This window comes from Hippocampus comes, unplaced genomic scaffold (assembly GCF_001891065.2).
Source record: "Hippocampus comes isolate QL1 unplaced genomic scaffold, H_comes_QL1_v1.1 scaffold45, whole genome shotgun sequence".
Lineage (NCBI taxonomy): Eukaryota > Metazoa > Chordata > Actinopteri > Syngnathiformes > Syngnathidae > Hippocampus > Hippocampus comes.
The window spans coordinates 4,356,881-4,380,071 of NW_017805783.1; the positions used below are offsets into that span (position 1 = coordinate 4,356,881).

General features: G+C 42.4%; 3 protein-coding genes across 5 annotated transcripts in view; 1 reads left to right on the top strand and 2 right to left on the bottom strand.

Moving 5' to 3' along the window:
- The window catches only part of LOC109525017 (tetratricopeptide repeat protein 28), a 185,100-nt gene extending 180,538 nt beyond the window's left edge, over nt 1-4,562 (bottom strand). Inside the window, exons 1-2 of one of the 2 annotated variants that reach the window (XM_019885235.1) lie at nt 4,096-4,562; nt 1,023-1,322 (exon numbers count right to left, since the gene is read on the bottom strand). In XM_019885235.1, coding sequence (XP_019740794.1) covers nt 1,023-1,322; nt 4,096-4,125 — 330 coding nt within the window. In that variant the 5' untranslated portion in view covers nt 4,126-4,562. The remainder of the gene's footprint in view (nt 1-1,022; nt 1,323-4,095) is intronic. The other variant, XM_019885236.1, reaches the window with a different exon arrangement.
- A 4,367-nt stretch (nt 4,563-8,929) lies between these two features.
- Nucleotides 8,930-11,844, top strand: LOC109524949 (L-serine dehydratase/L-threonine deaminase). The gene is made up of 8 exons (XM_019885105.1): nt 8,930-9,111; nt 9,216-9,372; nt 9,484-9,523; nt 9,603-9,742; nt 9,826-9,917; nt 10,876-11,103; nt 11,182-11,306; nt 11,389-11,844. The coding sequence occupies exons 1-8, from the start codon at nt 9,068-9,070 to the stop codon at nt 11,580-11,582; spliced, it is 1,020 nt and encodes a 339-aa protein (XP_019740664.1). The 5' UTR covers nt 8,930-9,067; the 3' UTR covers nt 11,583-11,844.
- A 3,743-nt stretch (nt 11,845-15,587) lies between these two features.
- hectd4 (HECT domain E3 ubiquitin protein ligase 4) overlaps nt 15,588-23,191 on the bottom strand; it is a 37,740-nt gene continuing 30,136 nt past the window's right edge. For both annotated transcript variants that reach the window (XM_019885234.1, XM_019885233.1), the window contains exons 62-76: nt 22,947-23,154; nt 22,645-22,868; nt 22,333-22,478; nt 22,135-22,238; nt 21,775-21,898; nt 21,335-21,525; nt 21,085-21,231; nt 20,808-20,927; nt 20,572-20,727; nt 20,382-20,485; nt 18,508-18,729; nt 18,235-18,401; nt 17,941-18,136; nt 17,627-17,849; nt 15,588-15,731 (exon numbers count right to left, since the gene is read on the bottom strand). In XM_019885234.1, the coding sequence (XP_019740793.1) occupies nt 15,595-15,731; nt 17,627-17,849; nt 17,941-18,136; nt 18,235-18,401; nt 18,508-18,729; nt 20,382-20,485; nt 20,572-20,727; nt 20,808-20,927; nt 21,085-21,231; nt 21,335-21,525; nt 21,775-21,898; nt 22,135-22,238; nt 22,333-22,478; nt 22,645-22,868; nt 22,947-23,154 (2,469 nt within the window). In that variant the 3' untranslated portion in view covers nt 15,588-15,594. The remainder of the gene's footprint in view (nt 15,732-17,626; nt 17,850-17,940; nt 18,137-18,234; nt 18,402-18,507; nt 18,730-20,381; nt 20,486-20,571; nt 20,728-20,807; nt 20,928-21,084; nt 21,232-21,334; nt 21,526-21,774; nt 21,899-22,134; nt 22,239-22,332; nt 22,479-22,644; nt 22,869-22,946; nt 23,155-23,191) is intronic.

Here is a 23,191-nt window from a genome sequence, read left to right on the forward strand (position 1 = left end):
TTCCTATTCTTGTGTGGTTACCATGGTTACAAATGTTCTAACAGTAAAGGGTAAAAGGTACAGATTACTTGTTCACACACGTTGTCACGGGCAAGGCTGTGCAATGGTGTGTGTGTATGTGTGTGTCGCTCGCTAAAATACTTCTCACTGTGTGGGCTCGGCCACAGAGAGGAAGCCAAAATGTTGGATAGCTGTGGTAATTCTTTGGACAACCTGCCGGACAAGAGGAATGCCAATGTGGTGTCGGTTGTTTTGTTTTCGTTCATGAACTCTTAACAAACAACACCACTGACAGAAAGATCAGGGACGAGCAATGACACTAAAAATAGGAAATAACTACTGAGTACGTTGATAATGCATGACATGTCTCTCCACAGTATTTTATCTGTGATGCCATTAGTGAATTAGGTCAGGGATGTATTTTTCTCATGATGATTGGGATCATAATTCATGATGGAATTGTGTAATGGTGCTTAACAAATGTACACCAAAAATAAGACCATATATGTAGTTGCACTTTCTCCGAAGATTACACAGATTTACAGACAACATTGGCAAAAGTTAAACCAACACAGTCTATGGCAACTTTTGTCTTCTATTTTTTAATGTAAAAATACATACGAAACAGACACAACTGCACAACCTAAGGCGATCAAACGCATGGTGCATCGTAAAAGATTCGACATTGTACTTTCACTGATATGTCTCTTGTTGTGGATTTATCCTCACGATTTGGTTACTTTTGTGTATGAATGTGGTGCAAAGATAGTTGAATCGGTGGCTTTCCAAATTTGCCTGACTGACTTTCCTTTGATTCATTTTCTGCCCAAGGAATTTAAAAAAAAATCTATATCATCTTAGTAAATCAGTTTTTGGGTGTCCTCACACTATGTCAATATAGATTATTTTTTTAGAATAAATGTACAATTAATATTTTATGTCAAACAGTGGCCGCAAATAGAATTCCTCAACATAAAACGTGAATAAACTTCGGCGGCGCATCAATACCGAACGACTCTTACCTTAGGCCATTTAGGGTTGAGCTCGCACGCTTTTTCTGCATCGTCCAGAGCTGCCTGGGGTTGGCCGAGTTTGAGGAGCGCGGCGGACCGGTTACTGTACAGGACACAATTCTGTTGGTCAGCTTGCAAGGCTTCGCCATACAACTCGACGGCCGCCTGAAAGTCCCCCCGCTGACACGCCTCGTTGCTGCGTTGAACTTTCTCCATGAACTCTGCTTTGCTTAGACCGCACCTGGGTCCGTTGTCTACCGAGGCGCGGCGCGCAGGTCGGCCCACTGTCCGAGAGACGGAGATTGAAACCTTCGGAGATGGAATGAGAAGATCAAAGTCAGGCCGAGGTCAAAAGTCGCCTGCTCGCACTCAGACACAATTGAGGGAGCGTGTATGCATATGCGGTGGCACGGTGATTAGCACATCCGCCCTCACAGTTCTAAGCTTGGAGTTTCGACCTTCCTTTGCATGTTCTCATTATTCCGGCTATATCCCACATTCCAAAAACCTGATTGCTTCATTGCAGACCCCAAAATGTCCTTTGTAGTTAATGTGAGTGTGAATGGTTGTTAGTTTATATGTTTCCTGCGACTGGCTGGCACGCAGTCCAGGGTCTAGCCCACCGCCAACCTCTCACCCAAAGTCAGCTGGGATAGGTTCCAGCTTAACTGCAACCCTCATGAGGATTAGTAGCATAGAAAATGGACGGATAGAAGGATGCAAGTGACTAGAAGTGGGCAGTATGGATGACTGTCTGGGTGAAGTCCCGCAACCCGATGGTGGTGGATTCAATCCTGAGCTCTTGTGATCGTGTCAAAGCACCCCTGAGAAATAGACTGAGCCTCCATATGCTGCTGATGTTGCATCATGAGTTGGTGAATGAGGAGAAAGTGTTTTAACGTACTTCGAAGTTAGAGAAGCGATACTCTATACAATAGAAAATTCAAAATCAAAACTTAAGAAGGTAGAATATAAGATGTGGAATATGACTATCATATGTAATTATCTCACACAATGAGCAAGTGCAGCAACATAACACTAACATCATACACTGAGGTTGAGCTGTTAACAAAAATGATGGATTCAGAAATGGTTTGGATTCGTTTTTTTGTCTGTAGGTTAGCAGGCTACGTCCTGCTTGAAAGAGGATGGCACTGTAGTATGATGAGACCGCAACATGGCAAAGGGGAACCATTCCATCATGTCTCCTTCCATCCATCCATTTCCTGTAATGCTGATCCTGCCCACGGGTCAAAGGTGAGTTTGAAGCCAACCGCAGCCGACCCGTCGCCAGTCAATCACAGGGTGCATACAGGCAAACAACTATTCACACTCACATTCACGTCTTACGAGACACCTTTGACAAGCATATTTTGTTAAATGAATAACAATCCGAGGTGAAAAATGTGCATCTTTGGAAACGCATCAATTTTTCAGAAAACTTTTGTCTTGGCTCCCATTAGATTGTGAATGCAACTGCAAACAACGATTTTTCTGGATGCTCTTTCAGGGCACAGTCAATGTCAGTGTGCAAAAATCTATAAAAAACTACACAGGCATGAGCCAAATAGCTTGGCCTGATGCGACTGCATGAAGGTTAAACGACTACAACATTAACTTGCTTCAAACCAATAGAAGAAAGTGACAAAAGTGTTCAGTGATACACAGCCCAAGAGGTCTGTTGACAAGCCACTACTGTGCAACATAAACCCAACCAAATAATCCACAAATCTTATCATGTGGGGATTTTTTTTCTTGCTCTCCAATTACAAACAAAATCAATACTTTTGTACCGTAAATCAGATTTCTCCTCAATAACTAAATTATCATACATTTAAAAGAATTCAACTGATGTAACAAGAGAGTCAATATGGAGAAAAAAAAACGTTTTTTTCTGTACAGTACTTATATTATGTTTTAAGGGAGTCGGGTGCAACAAAAAAGTACAAGATTCCGCTTCCCTTCTTATCATGTTGCCATAGTAACCCAGCTGGTTGACAAATGAGTATAAAAGCGAGCCATTTATCAATTTAGCGCGGATGACTCACAATATATGACTGACTTGAAAGTCATCTCTAGTTGCTTGTTACTGGGCCGGGCCTCCCTTCCACCTCCTTCTCACCACCCCTTCTTCTCAAACTGAATTCTGGGATACGGGCAGGCTTGGTAATTACTTCCAGAGGCAGACAGAATAGAACACAGGCAGGCAACACAGGCTTTGGGTGGTGAGGAAATATAAAGGAATAATGAAGTGTCACTTTGCCTGTAATTTTTGGCCATTGTTTTTCATTCATACGGTCCAAAAAAATGCTCTCCCTCAAAGATGTTTTTGCTTATCATTTGATGTACTTTACGATAAAACCACCACAATGAAATCTCCAACTGAAGTTAAAAAGAAAAACAACACGAATATTATGTTGCGTTACGTTTCATTTTTGAAAGTCTTGCAGCAGAAGTAACACATTATCCTTTTAGTCATATAAACATTATCATTCAATTTCAAACTGCAGCTAACAATAACTGTCATTTTGACATTTAAAGGCTTGCTCACAGTAGGAAGAATTAAATTAAAAGAATAGACACCCACATTTAAGAATCCTGCATGCTGAGGTTACTGATTAGGAGAAGGAACTCATCAAATTGATGACGAGGATGTGATATTTTGGTCTGTTGGCTCACAGATTCTTCAATCATAAGAATGCTAAAAAGGCTCAATCCTATCATTCGGTGTTGACTCTCCACAAACGCACATTCTGTTGGATTACAATCACAAATGCGCAAAGGTTTAAATCTGACAAACTCAAGACCGCTACAGCACCTTTGTAGTTAGATCAAATGTGTACCTTCCTCATGCCGTCTGAAATCGCAGCGAGACCGCACGCACGTACCGCGCACGACATTACAGCACGCTCGACTGGAAAATCAATAAATAGCTTTTGACGGAGGTTCGTGCACAAATGGTCATTTCCGGTGCAGGGCGCGAGATTAAAAAAAAAAAGTTTTGTGCGGCCAATGACATGAACACAACAGAGACGATTGCCTCTTTGTTTTGGGTCCATTGATGTGTTTTCATCTATTTTACCTTTTCTTTCAAAGTCGCTTGTTTCTCCATCCTGGCTCCGGTTCTTTGCTCTCATCCCATCACACTGCTCCTCGGCTTTTATTTCAAAAATCGACTTTTCGTGCAATAAGAAAGAGTTCTGAAAACCACCACCGTCCACTTCGCAGTCGAGAGTCGTTCAATTGCAGGCAAAGTCCACCAAAGTAGATGTGTGAGTGGCTTTCAGCAGAAAGTTTTCTCAGGGAAAGTGCGCCATGTTGTCAAATGTTTTCTTTTTTTTTCTTTTCCTGCTGTTGCCATAGAGGACGACTTTCTGAATGCTGTGAGGTGGCAACCTCAGTCACGACATTAAGAGCACACTGCCACCACTTTAGTAGGTGTTTTGAAAAGATTTGGACGCCGAGCCCAAAGCGACTATGTGTTTTTGTTTGTTTTGCTTAATTTTCAACACAAACCGAGGCGCGACTACGTCCTGTAGGGCGAGGGGTAGTGGCACTCATTGCCCACCTGAGGACTTTTTTGGGGGGTTAGTGCGTGTGTGTGCCTGTGTTTTACGTGCAGGTTATTGAAAAAAAAAAGATGCTTAATAAAATAAGAGGATGACGAGCTGTGGCATGGGTTTTCCAGCCCTAACGTTCTAATTTTGGCTGTCCTCCTTTTGGCACTTATATTTTAACAGCATACAGATAAAATGACTGTACAGTCAGATAGATCGATACATATATAAACACAGAATAAAAATTTAAATGCAACGTTTGTTTTAAGACTCCAAAATTTTTCATATAAGTTGAACTCTTGAGCCTTTCTCTCAGTTATTGACGAAGTTCAGTGGGGTGAATCTCAGAGAAAACTTTCCTGTGTGGAATTCGTTTGTTCTCCTCATGTTTGTTTAAATTTCCTTCAGATATTCTGGCTTTATGTCATATATTCATGGTTGGCTAATTGGAGATTGTAAATTGGCCATAGGCATGAATGTGAGTGTGAATAGTTGTTTGGCCCGTGTTCCGTGCAACTGATGTACACTCATCGGTTTGATCCTAATGAGGACAAGCGGTGTAGAGAAGGGATGGATTTTGAAGTTTTACAGCCACACAGAGTTCAACGTATCTGATAGTCAATGATCAAATGAGTAAGACCAATTTTAACTTTTCATTTGGATATTGAAATACTACTACGGCAGACCGTTGTGGTGCGTCCTACAAAAAAAAAAAAAAGAGAGAGAGAAGGGCAAAAGAAGGCCATGTTTGTGGGCTGCATTTGAATGTGCCCAATTGGGGCAGCCTTTAAAAGAAGCCCCTGAAGGATATAGCACTGAAATACGGACACAGCTAAAATAAGAGTTTTTCATGTCACAATATAGTGAAACTCTCTTCTGCATAAAAAATGTTACCTCATTATATGAACTTAACATCAAGTAGTCACTGAATTAAGATGCATTAAATTGAAGATTCAACACATCCGCTTGTTTTGGGAATAGAATGTGATGCCCACAAAGTTAATGAGATATTTTATATTCCTGTTAGCTTAACAAAACATTGCCATTGCGACTTTCAAGAAAATGCTGTCACGCTATCAACAAAGAGTGCCAAGTGTCCGCAATAGTTTTTTAAAAAATAAACTCCTCATGTATGCTATGGCAGCCTGTAAACAACAGGAGGCGCTGCAAAACAAACCATTGGAGTCTCATGAGGACGAAAAGTTGGGGTGGGCGTGCTTTTCTTTACAGATGGGGATGATTCCTCATACCACATGATAAAAAGTACACCCTTGAACTGAAGTAAATTATGGGATTTTTTTCAGATGCTGCCAAGTTCTCATTATCTGGGTCAACTGTCTAAAAATGTGGAAAAAAGGATTATTTTGATTACGTACTAGAGTTTGTTTTTGTTTGTTTGTTTGTTTGTTTTTTATGTTTTAGGGTGGGCAGTGTGGTATTTCATTCCCATTTAGTCCTAAAACTAAGTAATAGTCCTTTGTGGAGAAAGCCTTGTTGGCACCATCACAGAGTTGATCACCAGGTTTGCACACAGTTTAGGAAGGATTTTGGCCCACTCATCTGAATTTCAGCCAAGAAACTTCAGCTCTCTCCACAGCTTCTCTGTTTGGTGGAGGTATGAAGACTGACGAGGCAACTCCATTACCTCAATAGGCTTGTTCTTCTGCCACTCTTTAATGACCCTCTCAGTACAGTATGTTTTGGGTCATTTTCATGATGGAACGCCGATCCATGACCCATTTTTGATGATCTTTTTTTTCTGTTCACTGTGATGAAGTCACCCTGGTCAACTTTGGTTTCATTTGACCACAGCACTTTCTTGCACGCACTGTCAGAGTCGTCCATCCATCCATTTTCTGATCCACTTGTCCTCACGAGTGTCGCTGGCATGCTGGAGCCAATCCCAGCTGTCTTCGGGCAGTAGGCAGGGTACACCCTGAACTGGTTGGCAGCCAATTGCAGGGCACACATACAAAAACAACCATTCGCGCTCACACTCACACCGGGGGACAATTTAGAGTGTTCCATTAACCTGCCAAGCATGGTTTTGGAAATGTGGCAGGAAACCGTAGTACCCGAAGAAACCCCACGCAGGCACGTGGAGAACATGCAAATTTCACACAGGAAGGCCAGGGCCTGGAATCGAACACTGTACCCCCGCACTGTGAGGCGGACACGCTAACCAGTCGAGCACTGGGCTGCCTTCTCTGAGTCATTATGATATTAATTGGCAAACTTAAAGGCTGCTCTCTCCACCTGCCTTCTTGTGCATGGGGGACCGTGCAGGCACTGCAAGATTTCAGTCTAATCCAGCAATGTGTTGCCAACTATTTTCTTGCTTGCAGATCATTAACAAGTGCCAGTCATATACTATGAGGCTGTTCCTGTACCCTTCTCATGATCATCCTTATGCCAGACTGAGGGAAAATTATGGTCATTGGGGTGTTCCACATTTGAATGATGACAACAGTTGTCAACCTTTTCACCAAGTCCTTTCTTGGTTGTTTCCTAGCCCATTTCAGTTTTGTACAGGTCGGCAACAATTTGACAATTTGCCTTTAGTCCCTTGAGTGTGTGATCCATGGTTTGGAGCAATAATATGGTGAATCTTTTTTTATTTATTTATTTATTTTCAATACACCAGTGTGACAATAAAACAAATATTAAACCAACGAATCCTCGCTACCTTAGCTTTGGGCCAATTAAAAGCTCTGAGATGATTGTGACATCATAAATCTGACATCCGTCATGCAAGCGGGAAATGTTTTTGGCTTTTTATTGCTCTTTCTTGTGTAGAGTTGGACAGGTGAGGAAAAGCACCCTTGGCGAAGCATTTGTGGTTTTTAAGCACATACCTTGGATCAAAATTTTCCAACATGTTGATAAAGCACTGCTTTTCCACCATAATAATGTGCACCATAACGCGAATGACTCCATGATTGCTTTCCATGAGGCTGCTCTCTTATAATACTCAACATCATTGGAAAATTATCATTTCTAGTGTTGTATGTTTGGGAATTAAACTCGCCATTGAGTCACTTAAAAAAAAAGGCGCTTGAGCAGTCGAAAAAGATGCTAAATATTTAGCCAAAAGCTAAATTGGCAACTCCTCTCTGTTCACAGCCTTGTTCTTATTCGAAGCAGTGCAGCTTGTCCTGAATTTAATTCAATTGAGTTCGTTTCTATACAGTCTGACAACAAATTTGATGAGTTGGCCTGTGGAGGATTACATTGGCACCGACCATTCTGTGTGGGGCAAAACGATTGTCTGGTAGTAGGAGACTGTAGAATACTGTACTTATTTTACTCTTATAATCTTTATAAAGTTATTCATTTTTGATTGATATTGTGTCTATTACAATAAGGCACAAACTTGGAGTCTGTTAATTTATTTGTTTTCGAGCAAATGTCTAAATTTAGCAGAGTATCAAATAATTATTTCTACAGTACAGCTAAAAGGCTGAATAAAACTAGTGGGCTGGATGCATGGAACACATCGTATACGTTAACCCTGCTGTTCTTTTAATAGACGCGGTGGCAGTGAACGCCACAAGCCCACCGGATCGGGCAGGTTTGGGGTTGCTCCCCTTCACTCCTGCGCTCCTTTTGGTAGTGGAGAATAGAGCTAAAATAGAGTCGACTCTTTTGGTAATGACGGTGCACGGTGACTGTGCGCAACTCCTTTAGAGGGGGGAACCCTCACGACGAGGACAGCGTGTAAAATTGTCATCGGATGGTTTCAAGGGCGTTGAACAGGCCAACGTTTATGCAACGATCATTCCGTTTCATTTAGCATGGTGTATAACCAAATACAATACATTGGTCTTGATTTCCCTTTGTTTTGCTCCAAATCGCATACTTTGATGTTAGCAGACACACATTGTTCATGATTCTGGAAATTTGAGTTACTGGGATTTATAATTTGTTTTATTATTATTATTATCTGAATTGATGCAGACACACAGGGCAATGAGACAAAAAATGTGACAAGGACTGAATGAGTAATATAAAAGAAAAAATGCCCATGAGTAGTAGTAAAAAGAAAACAAGAAAATGCATTTACCTCCATTTAAATTTGTAAAAAAAAAAGTATATCTTCTTTTTATGTACCTATGTTTCATATTTCACAAAGACAAAATAACCAGAAATGTAAGAATGTTTCATTTAGTAGGTTTCATTTTTGAGAAATAGACTGCAAGTAAAGAACTCTGTGTTCATGAAGGTGAGTCCGAAACAAATTTTGGAATAAGAGTTAATATCCATTGTTGGTGAACGTGGATTTGAAAGAACTTCCACAAGATACAGTACTCATTCATCCTTTGTGTGTTTGTTTGGAGAGCTGGAGGAAATCAAATGAAGTTCATTCTCAATTTTACTGGCTGTCCAAGAGAGGACGTGGCTTGTAAAGGAATGCAAAGCTGATTGGTCCACAAGTGGTCCTCCTTTGGCGAGCCTACCACACAGGCAGGTATATATGGGCTTTGGCTGAACCAGGAGATGATCATTCTTGAACGTCTCATCCAGTCACCAATCTGCTTGGGGTAAGTTGAAGAACGCTTGCATTTTTTTCCAGGGTCCATGCATCCATATGCACTGTTGCAAACACTGAAATGTGTAATATAAGCCAGAGTAATATGCTCCCCAGAGACATGAAGACCCAACAGCAACTTCACGTGGTCACCCCGGTCAGAGAGAGCCTCGCCCTGACAAAAGTGGCACGAACCCCAGTTTGCCTCAAACTGGACTCGTCCCAGCCTACAGGCTCCTTTAAGATCAGGGGCATCGGACACCTGTGCAAGACTGTAAGCCATAGTCATGCTTTGGTTTTTTTTTCTTCTTAGTGTCAGAAATGGACAAACCCAAGTTAAGATAAAAACACTTTATGATTGTTTCATTTTGCATTTAATCTGCAGTGGGCTGAGCGAGGGTGTGAGAGGTTTGTCTGCTGTTCAGGTGAGTGCTGCTCCAAGATGAGTTTTCATTTTCCATTGGAACTGTGTTTAAATATTTCACGTCCAACTTATTCCTACAGGAGGAAATGCAGGGATGGCTGCGGCCTATTCAGCCCGCAAACTGGGAGTGCCTGCAACCATCGTGGTGCCCAGTGTTACGCCAAAGCCCACAGTGGACCGTCTGCGGGACGAGGGGGCTACTGTGGTCATCCACGGCACGGTAGGCTAATCATTTATTGAATTGCACTTGACCTGACGTGAAAGGAGAACCCCGAACAAGAATCACAGGTGGTTCTTTTTCAGGCTCTGAATGAAAGCATTGACTACGGACAGCAGCTTGTGGTGAACAACCCGGGCTGGATATTCATCTCTCCCTTTGATGACCCCCTCATCTGGTGAGTCTATATGAGAAATAATTTTAATAATCCATAACATATCGTACATTCTCCACCTTCTCTCTAAAAGGAAAAAGTTCTAAGACACACAGGGAAGCATTACATCATGCACATATGCTTTATTAGACCGACTGCCACAAAAAGGAAAAGAAAATCTACATATTTCAGAAATCTTTCAAAAGCTTGTTTAACCCCAGTTTTGGTAAGCCCGCACCATTATGAACAGGAGGAGGAAATTTCAAACTGAATTCATCTTTTTCGTCAGCTCACTGGGCTTTGACAAAAAGTCGGAAATTAATTAAGTCTCATTTTTGACTTCTAGAACTTTATTGAGACAACTATACAACTGGAGTTTCTAAGTTTAATGAATCAGACAATGATGGCACAGCACTCTGTTTTAAGTCATTTTTGTTTCTGTTGTTGATTTCAACTAAAAATGTTTTGCGCTGGTTAAGGAGTACTACAGGAAACGATATTTCACAGGGGGCACACCATTGAAAAAAGGTTCAGAATCACTGATTTAGGGCACATTACATTGCGTGGTTGGTCTAAAATCCAATAAGTCCAAACCAAATTGTTCAATTTCACTTTTTTTTTTTCCCCACCAAATATTATTTATTTGTTACAAATAATGCATCTTTGTTCATCTACGCCAGTGACATATAGTGACAGCCAGGCAGAACAGTCAAAAGCTCTTCCACGAGATGGAAGAAGTTACAATAAACTTGTGGATCCATTTCTGCAGCAGAATAATAGCTGTGTGTTCAGATAAACAGGAACAGATTTCACACAAAGTATAACTAATCCGTTTCTAAGGTCCAGTAAACATTCTGTTATGACCGCTTTACACAGGCCAAGAATCAAAGACAACGAGCTAACCTATGAATGCTCTCGCCAATGCATGCCGAGCTAATGTTCCTGTAGTAGAAGTGACGTCGATGTTGTGCTGCGTTTCTAGGGAGGGCCACACATCTCTGGTGCGGGAACTGGAGCAAAACATGAAAGAGAAGCCAGGCGCCATCGTGCTGTCGGTGGGAGGCGGCGGGCTGCTCAATGGGGTAGTGGAGGGCCTGCGGCGTGCCGGCTGGGCGGACGTGCCCATTGTTGCCATGGAGACCGTCGGGGCTCATAGCCTTAATGCAGCCATGAAGGCAGGGGAGCTTGTCACTTTACCTGCTATCACCAGGTACACCAGCTACGATTGGTGTCCACTCAATACATTGCATGTGGGTGTTTGCGGCTAAATGCAGTTTTGTTTTTCCAGTGTTGCCACCACACTAGGCCTGACAAGGGTCTCTGCACAGACTCTTAAACTGGTGCAGGAGCACACGGTCTTATCAGAAATAGTCACAGACCAGGAGGCCATAAAGGCCTTGGAACGCTTCTTAGGTGAGTACCAACTATACCCGATTGGTTCAAAATCAAAAACAGACGTGACATTGACCTCTTCTGTGGGTTCCTCCATGTGCAGATGATGAGAAGATTCTGGTGGAACCCGCGTGTGGTGCTGCTCTCGCGGCGGTGTACAGTGATGTCATCAAAAGGCTGCAGGATGAGGGCAAGCTGGAGAGGCAGCTGGGTCCTGTGGTCCTTGTTGTGTGCGGAGGCAACAACATCAGCATGGAGCAGCTACGGAGGTTGAAAAAACAACTTGGTATTCTCTAGCGTTGCCTCGCTTCTTTTTAGTGTCTTTTTTTTTCCCCCTTCCTGCCTATCCATCATCTCCTCGCAAAAACTGTTCCATTTTCCATATGCTCCAGAGACCAAATCATTCCAGACTGTGAAATACTTAGTGAGCACAGGGACTGAGAGATGTAGAGCTACGTTGCAGAAAGGGTGTTGTCTTAAAATATAATTGGAACCACTGTAGGAAAACAAAATCAATAGATCTGTGCTTGTTTTTGTACTCTAATGAATGAATAAATTATATTTCTGAATATTACATCCTTCATTTCTTGATGATGACTTGAGGAATTGAAAAATAACAACTACCACTGCCACTCTCTCTTTCTCTCTCTCTCGCTCTCTCTCTCTCACGCACGCACGCACGTGCGCGCGCGCACACACACACACACGCACACACACATTTATTATTACATAAATAGTAACAATTGGACTGGTTTTCATTTCTCCAATGTTATATTTGCCCACCAGATAACGTACATTTTCCTTATCCAAAGCATCCTTTACGCTTTCTTTCAAGTGTGCCTTGCAACTGTAATGATAAGTGTGTCGCTATCACGTTTGGGAGGGCTATTTTTTTAAATGCATTCTGATACAGCTACTAATTACCTGTCGTGTTGTATTATGTACTTAGTAAACTAAGTACTAGCATAGTAAAGTAATTTAACTTGAATATTTTACCATAATTTCTTTTGGTGTTTAAATTTTACAAAAATTCAACCCCCCAAAAATTCAATATGATATCTATTTTTACAGAGTTGTAAAAATGTATAGCATTCTTTTCTGTCCTATGGCTTTTTAATATGAATGGTTTAGGAAAACTGAGCACCCGCAATTCAAATCCAAATGGATGGATGATGGATGGATGGATAAATGGAGAAATACTCATTGGAAAATAGTCTATGAAAATCAATACTCTTATCAATTTGAAAACGTGTTGTGTAAACATATTGTAGTTTCAAAGGTCAAACAACTCCAAATGATATTTGATTTGTATATTTCAGACTGAAGTAGCAGTTTTAAAAAAGAAAGTCATGTATGATTGAATATTTGTTTTCATTTTACACCAGCTTTAGGGCAGCTCACAACTGTTGTTATGGACAAATAAGACAAAGACAATGAGGTTGGTGTATATGTCACACTTACCACAAGCGAAACAGTACATAGTGTACCGCACAGTGTACATGTTGCAAAGAAAGATCTCACTCTGCAGCTGACACATACCTCGGTGACGTAACACGCACATGGCATGCAACAGAAGATCTCTATGGGTCAGTGGCATGTTTCATGACACACTGTAATTTTACACTCAACTGGTGCTGGTTGGATAGGCCGATGGATTAAGGATGTGGTCCATTTCCTGACTTGTCATTGGTCAGTGGGTGAGGCCTATTTGAATGAAATGTGACAGCCTACCGTTGGCCTTTTTTAATTTTTTTTTTAAAACATGACTCATGAGACTCACTAAACTCAACATGATACATCTGTTATACACCACCAATGCTCGTAGGCAATGGCTAGGCTGTGGAATGGAACGAGAAGCTGACATTGCACTTTGTATAAATGAATGTATAAATTATGTAAGCCCTTTAGTCTATGGGAATGAATGGCACTGAACATACCAAAGGAGACTGCTGAGTACATGAATGAGATCCAGCACGAACTGGTCTGCTCTAGTATGCGGCACTGTAAAGGTGTCTGGTATACAAGGGTTACGAGTGATGTAACACAAGCCAGTCAAGGGGCCATACATTTCAAAAAAAAAAAAAAGCATGGCATATAGTGGACAAAACATGTTTCCCACGTGAGCAGCGTCCATGATGCTCTGAAGAACAACCCAATTTATTATGCGTAGCAAAACCCACTGACGGAGCCCCAGTCGGCGGTGAGGTTTCAAGTTCAACAGAGCAGGAAAGAAGTCACAATGTTTGTACATGAAGACGTCTTTATTGTGACACAGAAATCTCAAATGCCATGATTCTTTACATCTGTATGTATAATCCATTTTAGATGTTAACTTTCCAATGTGCAGAGGTAAGACAGTAAAAGTTAAGTTAATGGAACCATAAATAATTGTAATAAATATCAAGTAAATGTACAGCACATTTTATCTCAACTCCCCCTCCTATGACAGTCCTTTACGTCGCCCATCTAATTCCCCCTTGGGGGGGAGTAGAAGCAAGAGCGTCCCCAATAGCAGCGGTATATTCCACTCTCAAAAAACATAATCAAAACTGAAGTCTCTGGCATGTCAACAAGGCAATGTGTCACATATCAGTTCTGTCGTGTTATTTGCTTTGATCGGGTCAAATTGTTTTACTCGCACAAGAAAACATGTTGCACCATGAGCTGTAGAAAATGAATCCGTCCGAGTATGAGACAAGTGATTTCTCAAAAAAGAATAAAATAAGACCACAGCAAACTCGATATCCAACAGACATCACATCGTTTTTTGTTTGTTTGGTTTTTTTTTTTAAAGAATCTTTTCTTGGAAGAATAGTGCAAACCAAAACAAAAGGTGAAATAGCAATGAATAAAAACCGCACTCAAACATAACAGTCTATTTACATTAGATATTTTTACACAAATAAACATTTGGATATGGGTCTTAAAAACAAACAAACAACAACAAAAAAAATCTTGTTCTTCCATGAAAGAAAACGGTTACAAGGCAAAACTGAAGCAAACTTACTGCCCCCTCCCCCAACCACCAGCAAGTGTATGAGTGTAGATTGTGCATGTTGGGGAGAGGGAGTGGGGTTGTTTCACATTCAGTAGCGAAAGCACACAGGTGGGAGGGGCTGCTCATGAGAACAAGGTCTCCCCCCCTCCTGTCTCACAACACAACTCGTACCGTTCAACGCCAAAGCAACTTGTGGGACAAGAGTCGATGGGACCCCCATGATGCCAAAGCTGGAAAATGAATTATTCTCTTATTCAGGTGGAACGATTACTTAAATACCATCTCTTCAGAGTCTTAGTAAGATTGGTTCAGGTTTTATCGCCATACATTTGTCCATTCTTTTATTTTTTGTAATCAGTAACTTCATTATAGCCCACACAACACGATTCCTCTTTCATACGTCAAACCAACTCCAATAATTTTGTGTTTGCAGCTTCACTCGGGCTTTCATTTCAGTGTAAAGGCGTGTTTCACAACATGTCCCCGCTGATGGAACGCAGGAGGCGGCAGCTGGGTAACGCATTTGCAATTTGGATGGAAGCCTTTGCACTGATTAAATTTTTAGCGCTACGCTCCCAACTTGTCTCACTGCAGTGGTTTCAGCACATACATTAGAGTCAGGTTGTATATTAATCGAAAAGCTCTGGGGAATGATCATTAACCAGTGTAATAGTTGTTTCACTCACTGCGACGGGAACAGATGCTCATCAAATGTGTAGGAGTTTAGTGATGATCGTCCCGGGTATCAGCAAAAACGGAGTAAAAACGAATCATGAAGAGAACGTCAAGAACAAAGTCGGGGGTCAACATGCAAAGCATTAAAAGCTAATGAAATCAAATCGTGACTTGAATAGAGCAGATCAGAGGCAAATCTCTGAGGCAGACTGCAGGGTGCGGGTGATGGATGGAGCGAGTCAGGAGGTTCATGAAAGGGGGGAGGGGGGGGGTCATCAAGTCTTAGCCACTGAGCGGGTCCTCGCGGTAGTGAATGGCGGAGGGTAGTTTCTCCAGCATCACGTCCAAAGAAGTGTACTGAGGCAGTTTGACCATAAACATACAGGTCTCCACGCGGATGTAGCGAGCGTCCGGCTGACCTGCCATGCATAGAAAGAAGATATGATACAATCGCTGACTATACAACTTATGTAAAGTATAATATAAACCAGCAATTACCAGGCAACGTGGCGTTGCACATTAGTGTGTCGTGTGAAATCATCAGGTGTGCCGTGGGATTTAATATATATATTCATATATCTACCGTATTTTCCGGACTATAAATCACAGTTTTTTTCATAGTTTGGTCATCAAGTCTTAGCCACTGAGCGGGTCCTCGCGGTAGTGAATGGCGTAGCGTAGTTTCTCCAGCATCACGTCCAAAGAAGTGTACTGAGGCAGTTTGACCATAAACATACAGGTCTCCACGCGGATGTAGCGAGCGTCCGGCTGACCTGCCATGCATAGAAAGAAGATATGATACAATCGCTGACTATACAACTTATGTAAAGTATAATATAAACCAGTAATTACCAGGCAACGTGGCGTTGCACATTAGTGTGTCGTGTGAAATCATCAGGTGTGCCGTGGGATTTAATATATATATTCATATATCTACCGTATTTTCCGGACTATAAATCACAGTTTTTTTCATAGTTTGGCCGGGGGTGCGACTTATACTCTGGACTATGGAGATGAGATGTGTGTGAAATGGTTCACACATTGTACACATCACGTTATTTTCACATTAAACTGCAAGAGGGTGCTCTCGGCCTGTGTTGATACTTTCCACGTTGGCGGTAACTAAGAAAAACAACTGACGATGACTCTGACGTAAGCGACATAGAAGAGGAAGCGCTGCATGTTCTACCTCCGGAGTTGGCGGAGTTGTTTAAAAGTGACATCGAGCATGAAGATTTCATTGGATTTCGTGATTCGGAGTGATGCAGATGGTTTGGTAAATTTGTGAGCATATTCTTTGTGCTATAGTTGTCTAAATAACTCTTAATATGTTACGTGAACATACCAGGCACATTCACAGTTCGTTGTTTAAAACCCTGGAGAACCCAAGAACCCTTTTTTTCTTCTTTGGAAAATTATGAATTATACATTAAATGACTGCTATATGTTCACTGAACACCAAAATATATATTTTTTCAAATATTCAATGCTTTAATCCTAATTTAGGATTAGGGCCAAATTTGACCCTTTGGGATTTAAGGGTAGCAATTGAGTAGCAGAATTTATAGGGGCCAAATTTGACCCCATGGGTTCTCCAGGGTTGAGCGTCATGTAACGTTAGCATATCGTACACTTATTCAGCCTGTTGTTCTCTAGTTTTATTTTTATTTTAAATTGCCTTTCAAGATGACGTATGTTTTTTGTGTTGGATTTTATCAAATAAATTTCCCTCAAAAATGCGACTTATACTCCAGTGCGGCTTATGTATGTTTTTTCCTTCTTAATTATGCATTTTTTGGCTGGCGCGATTTATAATCCGGAGCGACCTATAATCCGAAAAATACGGTATATATTTTTTTTACACTACAAAGAATACGTCTTTGTTCATCTACCTATGCCAGTGACGTATAGTGACAGGCAGGACAATTAAATGCTCTTCCCCCAAATGGCAGAAAGTACGGCACAATTAACCTGTGGCCATTTATACACCACAATAACACTTCAAGTGAGACAGCAGTGTTTCGTCATGGATTAATACTTGACTCACAGGTAGCATGAGGCTATACAATGCAAGTTACTATCCTTTGATTTACTTTTACTGGGGATCCATCCAAGCTGAATCTGTTTGGCTTGATGTGTGTGTGTATATGTGTGTGTGTGGGGGGGGGGGGGGGTATACAATACCAGGGTTCTAATCAAGCAAAGTCAAACATCATCTCCAAACAAACATCCCTAATTTCACTCTTACATACCACTTTAAGTACATTTTTAAGGACATTGACATGGTCATCGTTATTTTAGTACATATTCTTTTATATATATATATATGCTTTTTTTAAACTCCCCCAAAATATTCAAGTTAAGTCACTCATATCTTAAGGCACCACTGCACAGGAAAGTCAGAATAGAGTTATGCACCATCAGTGTAGCATTCCGTTATACCACTGATGGTGTCTTCAGGTTTATAACTACCACAACATCGATGCTTGGATTCCATTAGGACATCTACGGCAAGTGATAAGGAGTTGCAGTTTGTCTGCACTACTTTCAGCAAAGATCGTGTCAAATTCAAAGATGACAAGATGAGAAGCTACCACTGAACTAAAAAGAGTGTCATTCAGCAACAACAGCCTCCTTGTTAAATGACAACGATGCTGATCACCGTTACCTGCTGCTCCATCAGGTGGAGCAATCTTCATGGGGTATGGAGGGACGTGGGCCGTATCGGGTCCTCCGTCCTTGCAGGGACAAGTGAAGGGGATACGTTCCTGGTTGCAGGCAAACTTGATGAACTTGCAAAGCTCCTCCTGAGTGAACATCTCCAGAGCGGTCCAGAAGAACTCAATGTGCTGGTCCGTTTCCATCAGACCCACCTGATACATGGTGTGAGCCTATCAAAAAAGGTAAAATGTGATCAGGAATACAAACTGCCACTGATCCATTAACATTATTTGACTAATATAGCATGTAAGACTGGTAAACCTTGAGGAATTCCAGGTTAATGTAGGGCAAGCCACAGGTCCTCAGCTCCATCTCCAGTGGGCTGAGCATGGTTAGTAGCTGCAGGGGAATTATGGACGCCAACCCCGCACGCACCGCTGTCATGCACTCAACATTCTGCAGCTCCCTCAAACGAAGGCCCTGTACTGCCCGTGCGTACACATTCTTATTCTCCCAGCTACAAACACAAGAACATTCAGGATATGTAAACCAAACACAGTACAGTGAGTTAAACTGTTCATTTAACACGCAAAAAATATATCTCCCAACAATCACCTGACAGTGAGGTTCCGCCCTCCTTGACAAAGCTCCACCTCCTCACCAGTCATGGTGATGTAGGTAAAGGTACAGCAGGGCCTGCTGGGAGTGTCGGGACTCTCGCCCGAATGGTGCTGGGAGGAAATCTCAGCACAGAGTGCCTCCAGCTCAGCATCATCATTCACCTACACAGCGCAAACAGTTGAGACATTATGAGACGGAACTGCCGCTAACAGTTAAACTGGCGAAAGGAGATTGACACAAATTAAGAGGACAGGTACTATTTCTTACATTTTCAAACTTCTTGACATAATTGTACGTGAGCATATCTGCTTCCTGTAGGTCCTGCTCTGGGTCGAGGGCCTCGCCCACCAGACCTTTCCAAAAAGAGCTCAGGAGGTCCAAAGGAAGGGGCACATCTGCACGGATGGCGATGCCCAGTAGCTGACCAAAAAAGTGTAACAACTGCTCCTCTGCATAGCTGATAGGACATGGTGTCAGGATGTACTTTCCCTAAGCAAAAAAAAATTAATAATTATTATTACCCCGATATAAATGATTTATGGACCAAGCTGATATAAAAGGGACACTGAGGTATAACTGACATTTACAGCCCCCGTGCCCCAAACACCCACATGCACAGGCACCCACACTAGGGTGGTCCATTTTGGAAAAGTTTGTCGGATTCGTCGGGCCGGGTCGGAAATCTTGTCGATACTATGACACAAGGATGTGTGCAAAATTTTATTCCGATCGGATAATTTTATCCCGTCCCGCAGAGCGACCAAAGTTTCCCCTATGGAAAGAATCTTACGGGGCTGAATGGTAGTACGGTTTCTCCCGTACAGTAAGGATTTTGTTTTGCTCAGTTCGCACTTGCAATAATTCAAAGACGGAAGACAGGAACGCATGTTTTGCAAAAAAGGCAACCGTGGTTATCCTGCAACACTGGTGAGATTGTTGGTCCATGTTAACTGGTCCATCTGTCCATCTGTCTATAATGTCCATCAACACTAGTGACACTGTTAGACCGCAAAAAAAAACGAAATCCGCCCGTGCGTGCCATCCCATGCCTACTTCGCGCACGGGTGCAACGCCCGGTGTCGCTCCACGACCTGCAGAAGGTGCTGTCGCTGTTCCTCGTCGCGCGTGATGGCGCCGCAGAACGCGCTGATGAGGGCGACGCCCCTCTCCGCAAAGTCGTTCACCACCCGTAGGTGACGAGCGCGCCGACGAGCCGTGGTGAAGTCGTCCCTCTCCGACCACTCGGCCGGATCGACGTTGAGGAAATCGTGGCCGGCTCCGAGGGCGGTGATGAGGCCGACAGAGTTGGTCGTCGCAAACGACGCCAGCGAACGCTGCTCCACTGCCTCGAGGGCGACGTGGGCACGGCGAGGCGGGTTCTTCTCTTGATTAGCTCCAAGGTGTCCGCGCGTTCGATGTCGAAAAGCGTCCTCAGCTCAGCGTCCAGTAAGAATTCCGGCGATTCTCGACTTCAATTGAAAGATATTAGCTCGCCAGTAGGTGACCGTTGTGTGTTAGGCGTGCGTTTGAGTTTGTCTCCGGCTGCTGAGAGCAGCGATGGAAGGGTTAGTTAGTCAGGAGGTGATCGTTCGGGCAACATTCAGCCCAGCCAGTGTCACGCATGGCAAAATACACGGTTAAAATACACATGTTCACCCTATTGAGACCAGTTGTTATGGTGGAAACTTTGGCCGCTTTGCGGGACGGGAAAATATCATCAGATCGGAATGAAATTTTGCACAGAACCTTGTACCATAGTATCGACAAGAATTCCGACCCGGCCCGACGAATCCGACAAACTTTTTTTTTTGCCATGAAAATGTGGACCACCCTAACCCACACACACCCTTCTTGGATTGAATAAACTACACAACCTCAATTATACATTTGCACTAATGTACTGCATTTGCACTACTGTACATTCATATCACAATTCATTTCCCTGTGCATACCTGTAAAAATATACACTCATGCTGACATGGATATCCATGCCTTATCCATTGTATATACTGTACATGCTATTTAATTACGGCACATGCCCTTCTCAGTTAAAGCTAATCTAATGTATGTATCATATAATGTTTTTTTGTTTGTTTTTTTTTAAACAGCATAGGAAATACTCCACAGACCGTGGGCATTACCTTGTTACGGTTGGCTGCAGCACTGGGACAAGGCAGCAGCAGAGAAAGAGCGGAACTCTGTAACTCCTTGCATACCTGCCAGAGGAAGTGTCTGAAGGAACCACCTAATCGGACAGAAACACAGGTGCTGTAATCTGCTATAGCTATTGTCACAGTCGATCTGTTGTAAGTAAAAAGTAGATTATCCAACTGGTGCCGTGAACTTCCTCGCCGGTGAAACGGATGTTGAAAGCGTAGGTTGGGTCCCCTCCGCTGGCTAGTTTCACGCAAAGCTGTGACGACGGCATGCATGCAAGCTGACGTGCAGCCTGGCAGAAGTACGTGTTTTCTGAAGATCGAATTTCACCTGCAGGACATCAACAGGATGTCAGTAAAGATACAGCACATACAATATGAAGTTGTACTACAAATTGAAATAGTCTCTACCTCCCACAATCTCAAGAGGGTCCAATGTAATCTCTGGAGCTGCATGGTCGGCTGTTCGCTGTACTGTGGCATTCAGTACTCTGTTCATTACAGAGACTTTAGTGTCATAGTAAATCAGTCCTGCCAGCAAAAAAAAAAAAAAAAAAAAAAAAAAGAATCAAGTGTGAGTTAAAAGAGGACATTTGGGAAGAAAAATTATTAGCGATGATAGCTATGGACGGAACACAAAGGGGCTTCCATCACTATCATCTGCTAAAAGTACCAAGGTCCAGCTCACCTTTCGCCTCACATAACAAGGTCGCAATGCTGTTCTGATAAGTGCACGTCTGTCTTAGCTCCACCAGTGGCAGGAAGAAACTCTCCAGTGTGTTGTTGAGCGACTGGAGCAGAGCAAAACGCAAGCGCAAGCTCTCTACAGACACATCTTCAAAACACATGCAAAAGGTTGTTAGAACTATTTATTTACTTGAGTCACTTACAGAGTAAGTACCTGGGGAAAGATACAGATGTTGAAGTGTGTTACTAACTAAGCAGGCAGGCCACACGTGGATCAACACAATCACTGGGCTCCAGGTAGACTTCGTGGGGATGTAGTCGGGCTGGTGTGATAGCAAGGTGACGACACAGCCTATTGATGTACTGGACCAACGCAAAGTCCATTTCTAAAGTCCACTTCCTACAAGTCTTCTGGGCATGCCGTGTATCTACACAGGTGCACCTGATGAAGATAAAGATTACCGGTAACATTGTTGGATCATTATCCAAAGACTATAAATGCATATTAATAAATTACAAGGTACTGAAAAGCAGGATACACATTTACATTATAATCCAAGAGACTGCATAAATAAATACTGTGTGTATTTATCGAACATGTATACTATGTTCTGGGAAGCCAGCATGTGACAGTCTAGACATTACGTCAGACCGGGCCGTGTTAAGAGGGGTCTGACATTGCCGGTCTCACCTTTCAAAGTGGAGGTCATAGCCACATGCCAAAATTGCCCTCCAGATGCTGCGGATGTCCTGCTTGGCTCGGTCAACCGCAAACCTATGGAAGCCCTCCAATGTCAGGTACTTCTCCTCTGAGACTATAGAAAAGAAACGCGTGTGAGAGGCAGCTCAGCATTTCCTAAAAATCAACCGAAACATAAGTGCTCTAAAACAAACAGTATTCATATTTCAATTTCAAACAAGTTTCACTCTGAATGTGAAAGGTTGAAGATCACTATGACACCAAATATTCATTCTGCAGGATGTCGCGTTACGGATATGTCAAGTTATGCATTGTCTGTGGTATTTTATTGTGTTTCGATTATTGAAGAACCTTCAAGTTTTTTAGCAGGAGACTTTTCCACATCTTTCTCATCAGGTCTGGATTTCTCTGGAGATTTGGGTTTAAGCACTGTCTTTTTCTCACTGAGTGCAGTCCTAGCAGAGATAGTGAACAACACATTCCATTTGAAATTCCCAAAAGCACTCATGAACTAAACGCTCAGGAAAAATGTACATCATGCACTCTTACCTTACACTGTTAAGCACAGACTTTTCCTTAGTGGGAGGTTTGGTGATTGGCCTCTTGGTACTTACTACCTTGCCTTGATGCTGTTCTTTTCCCACCTTGCTGTATTTGTTTTTATTGGGTTTGGGAATGCCATACTTTCTTAGAATCTGGTTGAAAACAATTCATATTTACAACCGTGATCAAATGCAGAGACTTGTTACTTTGAGGCGCTGGAGCAAGAATATTAACATTTGGGGTAGAGATGCGGCTACACTTTCAAAATGCTTTTCAATAGTCCAGCATATTCAAGATTTCCTGCATATGGTAATTTACCTGAGTGAGTTGGTCTTCAAGTACTTTCTTAGGAGGCCGTACATTGGTAAAGAAGGTGTGCAATAGATTGCCAGGGGTCTGAGAGTTGATTTGCTCTTTGCTGAGGTAAATATCAGACACTTTCACTGGCTTGGCAGGTGTGAGGCTGAGCATTTGTTCCGAGTGCATACAACTCTTAAAAATATCCATAAGAACGTCTCGAGCTCCGGGAACAAGCTTGTCACCTTGGAAAAGAGATGAATGAACATTACACCATGACAAATAATGTTGCAAAGCGTAACTATTCATGGTCAGATACAAACCTCGAATGGATTTGTCCAGAAAATAGTCTTCCAGAGCAGAGCTTCCCTGAGTGTCAAACAGACTTTGGTTAACGCTTGAGGCTGTGAGGATCTCCTCGTTGGTCAACTCCATTAGCTCCTCTTCACCTTCCAGACTGGACAAACCAATCAGGTCACTGCTGTTAAAGAGACTGGCACGTATTTTTTCCACTTTGGCTCGAGAACGCACCTGGAATTAATAATAAAGGAATAAGCAAAACGGAGAA

Coding starts and splice junctions, on each gene's coding strand:
- LOC109524949 (XM_019885105.1), top strand. CDS start 9,068: ATGATCATTCTTGAACGTCTCATCCAGTCACCAATCTGCTTGGG. Junction 9,918..10,875: donor TTTGATGACCCCCTCATCTG/GTGAGTCTATAT, acceptor CTGCGTTTCTAG/GGAGGGCCACACATCTCTGG. Junction 11,104..11,181: donor ACTTTACCTGCTATCACCAG/GTACACCAGCTA, acceptor TTGTTTTTCCAG/TGTTGCCACCACACTAGGCC.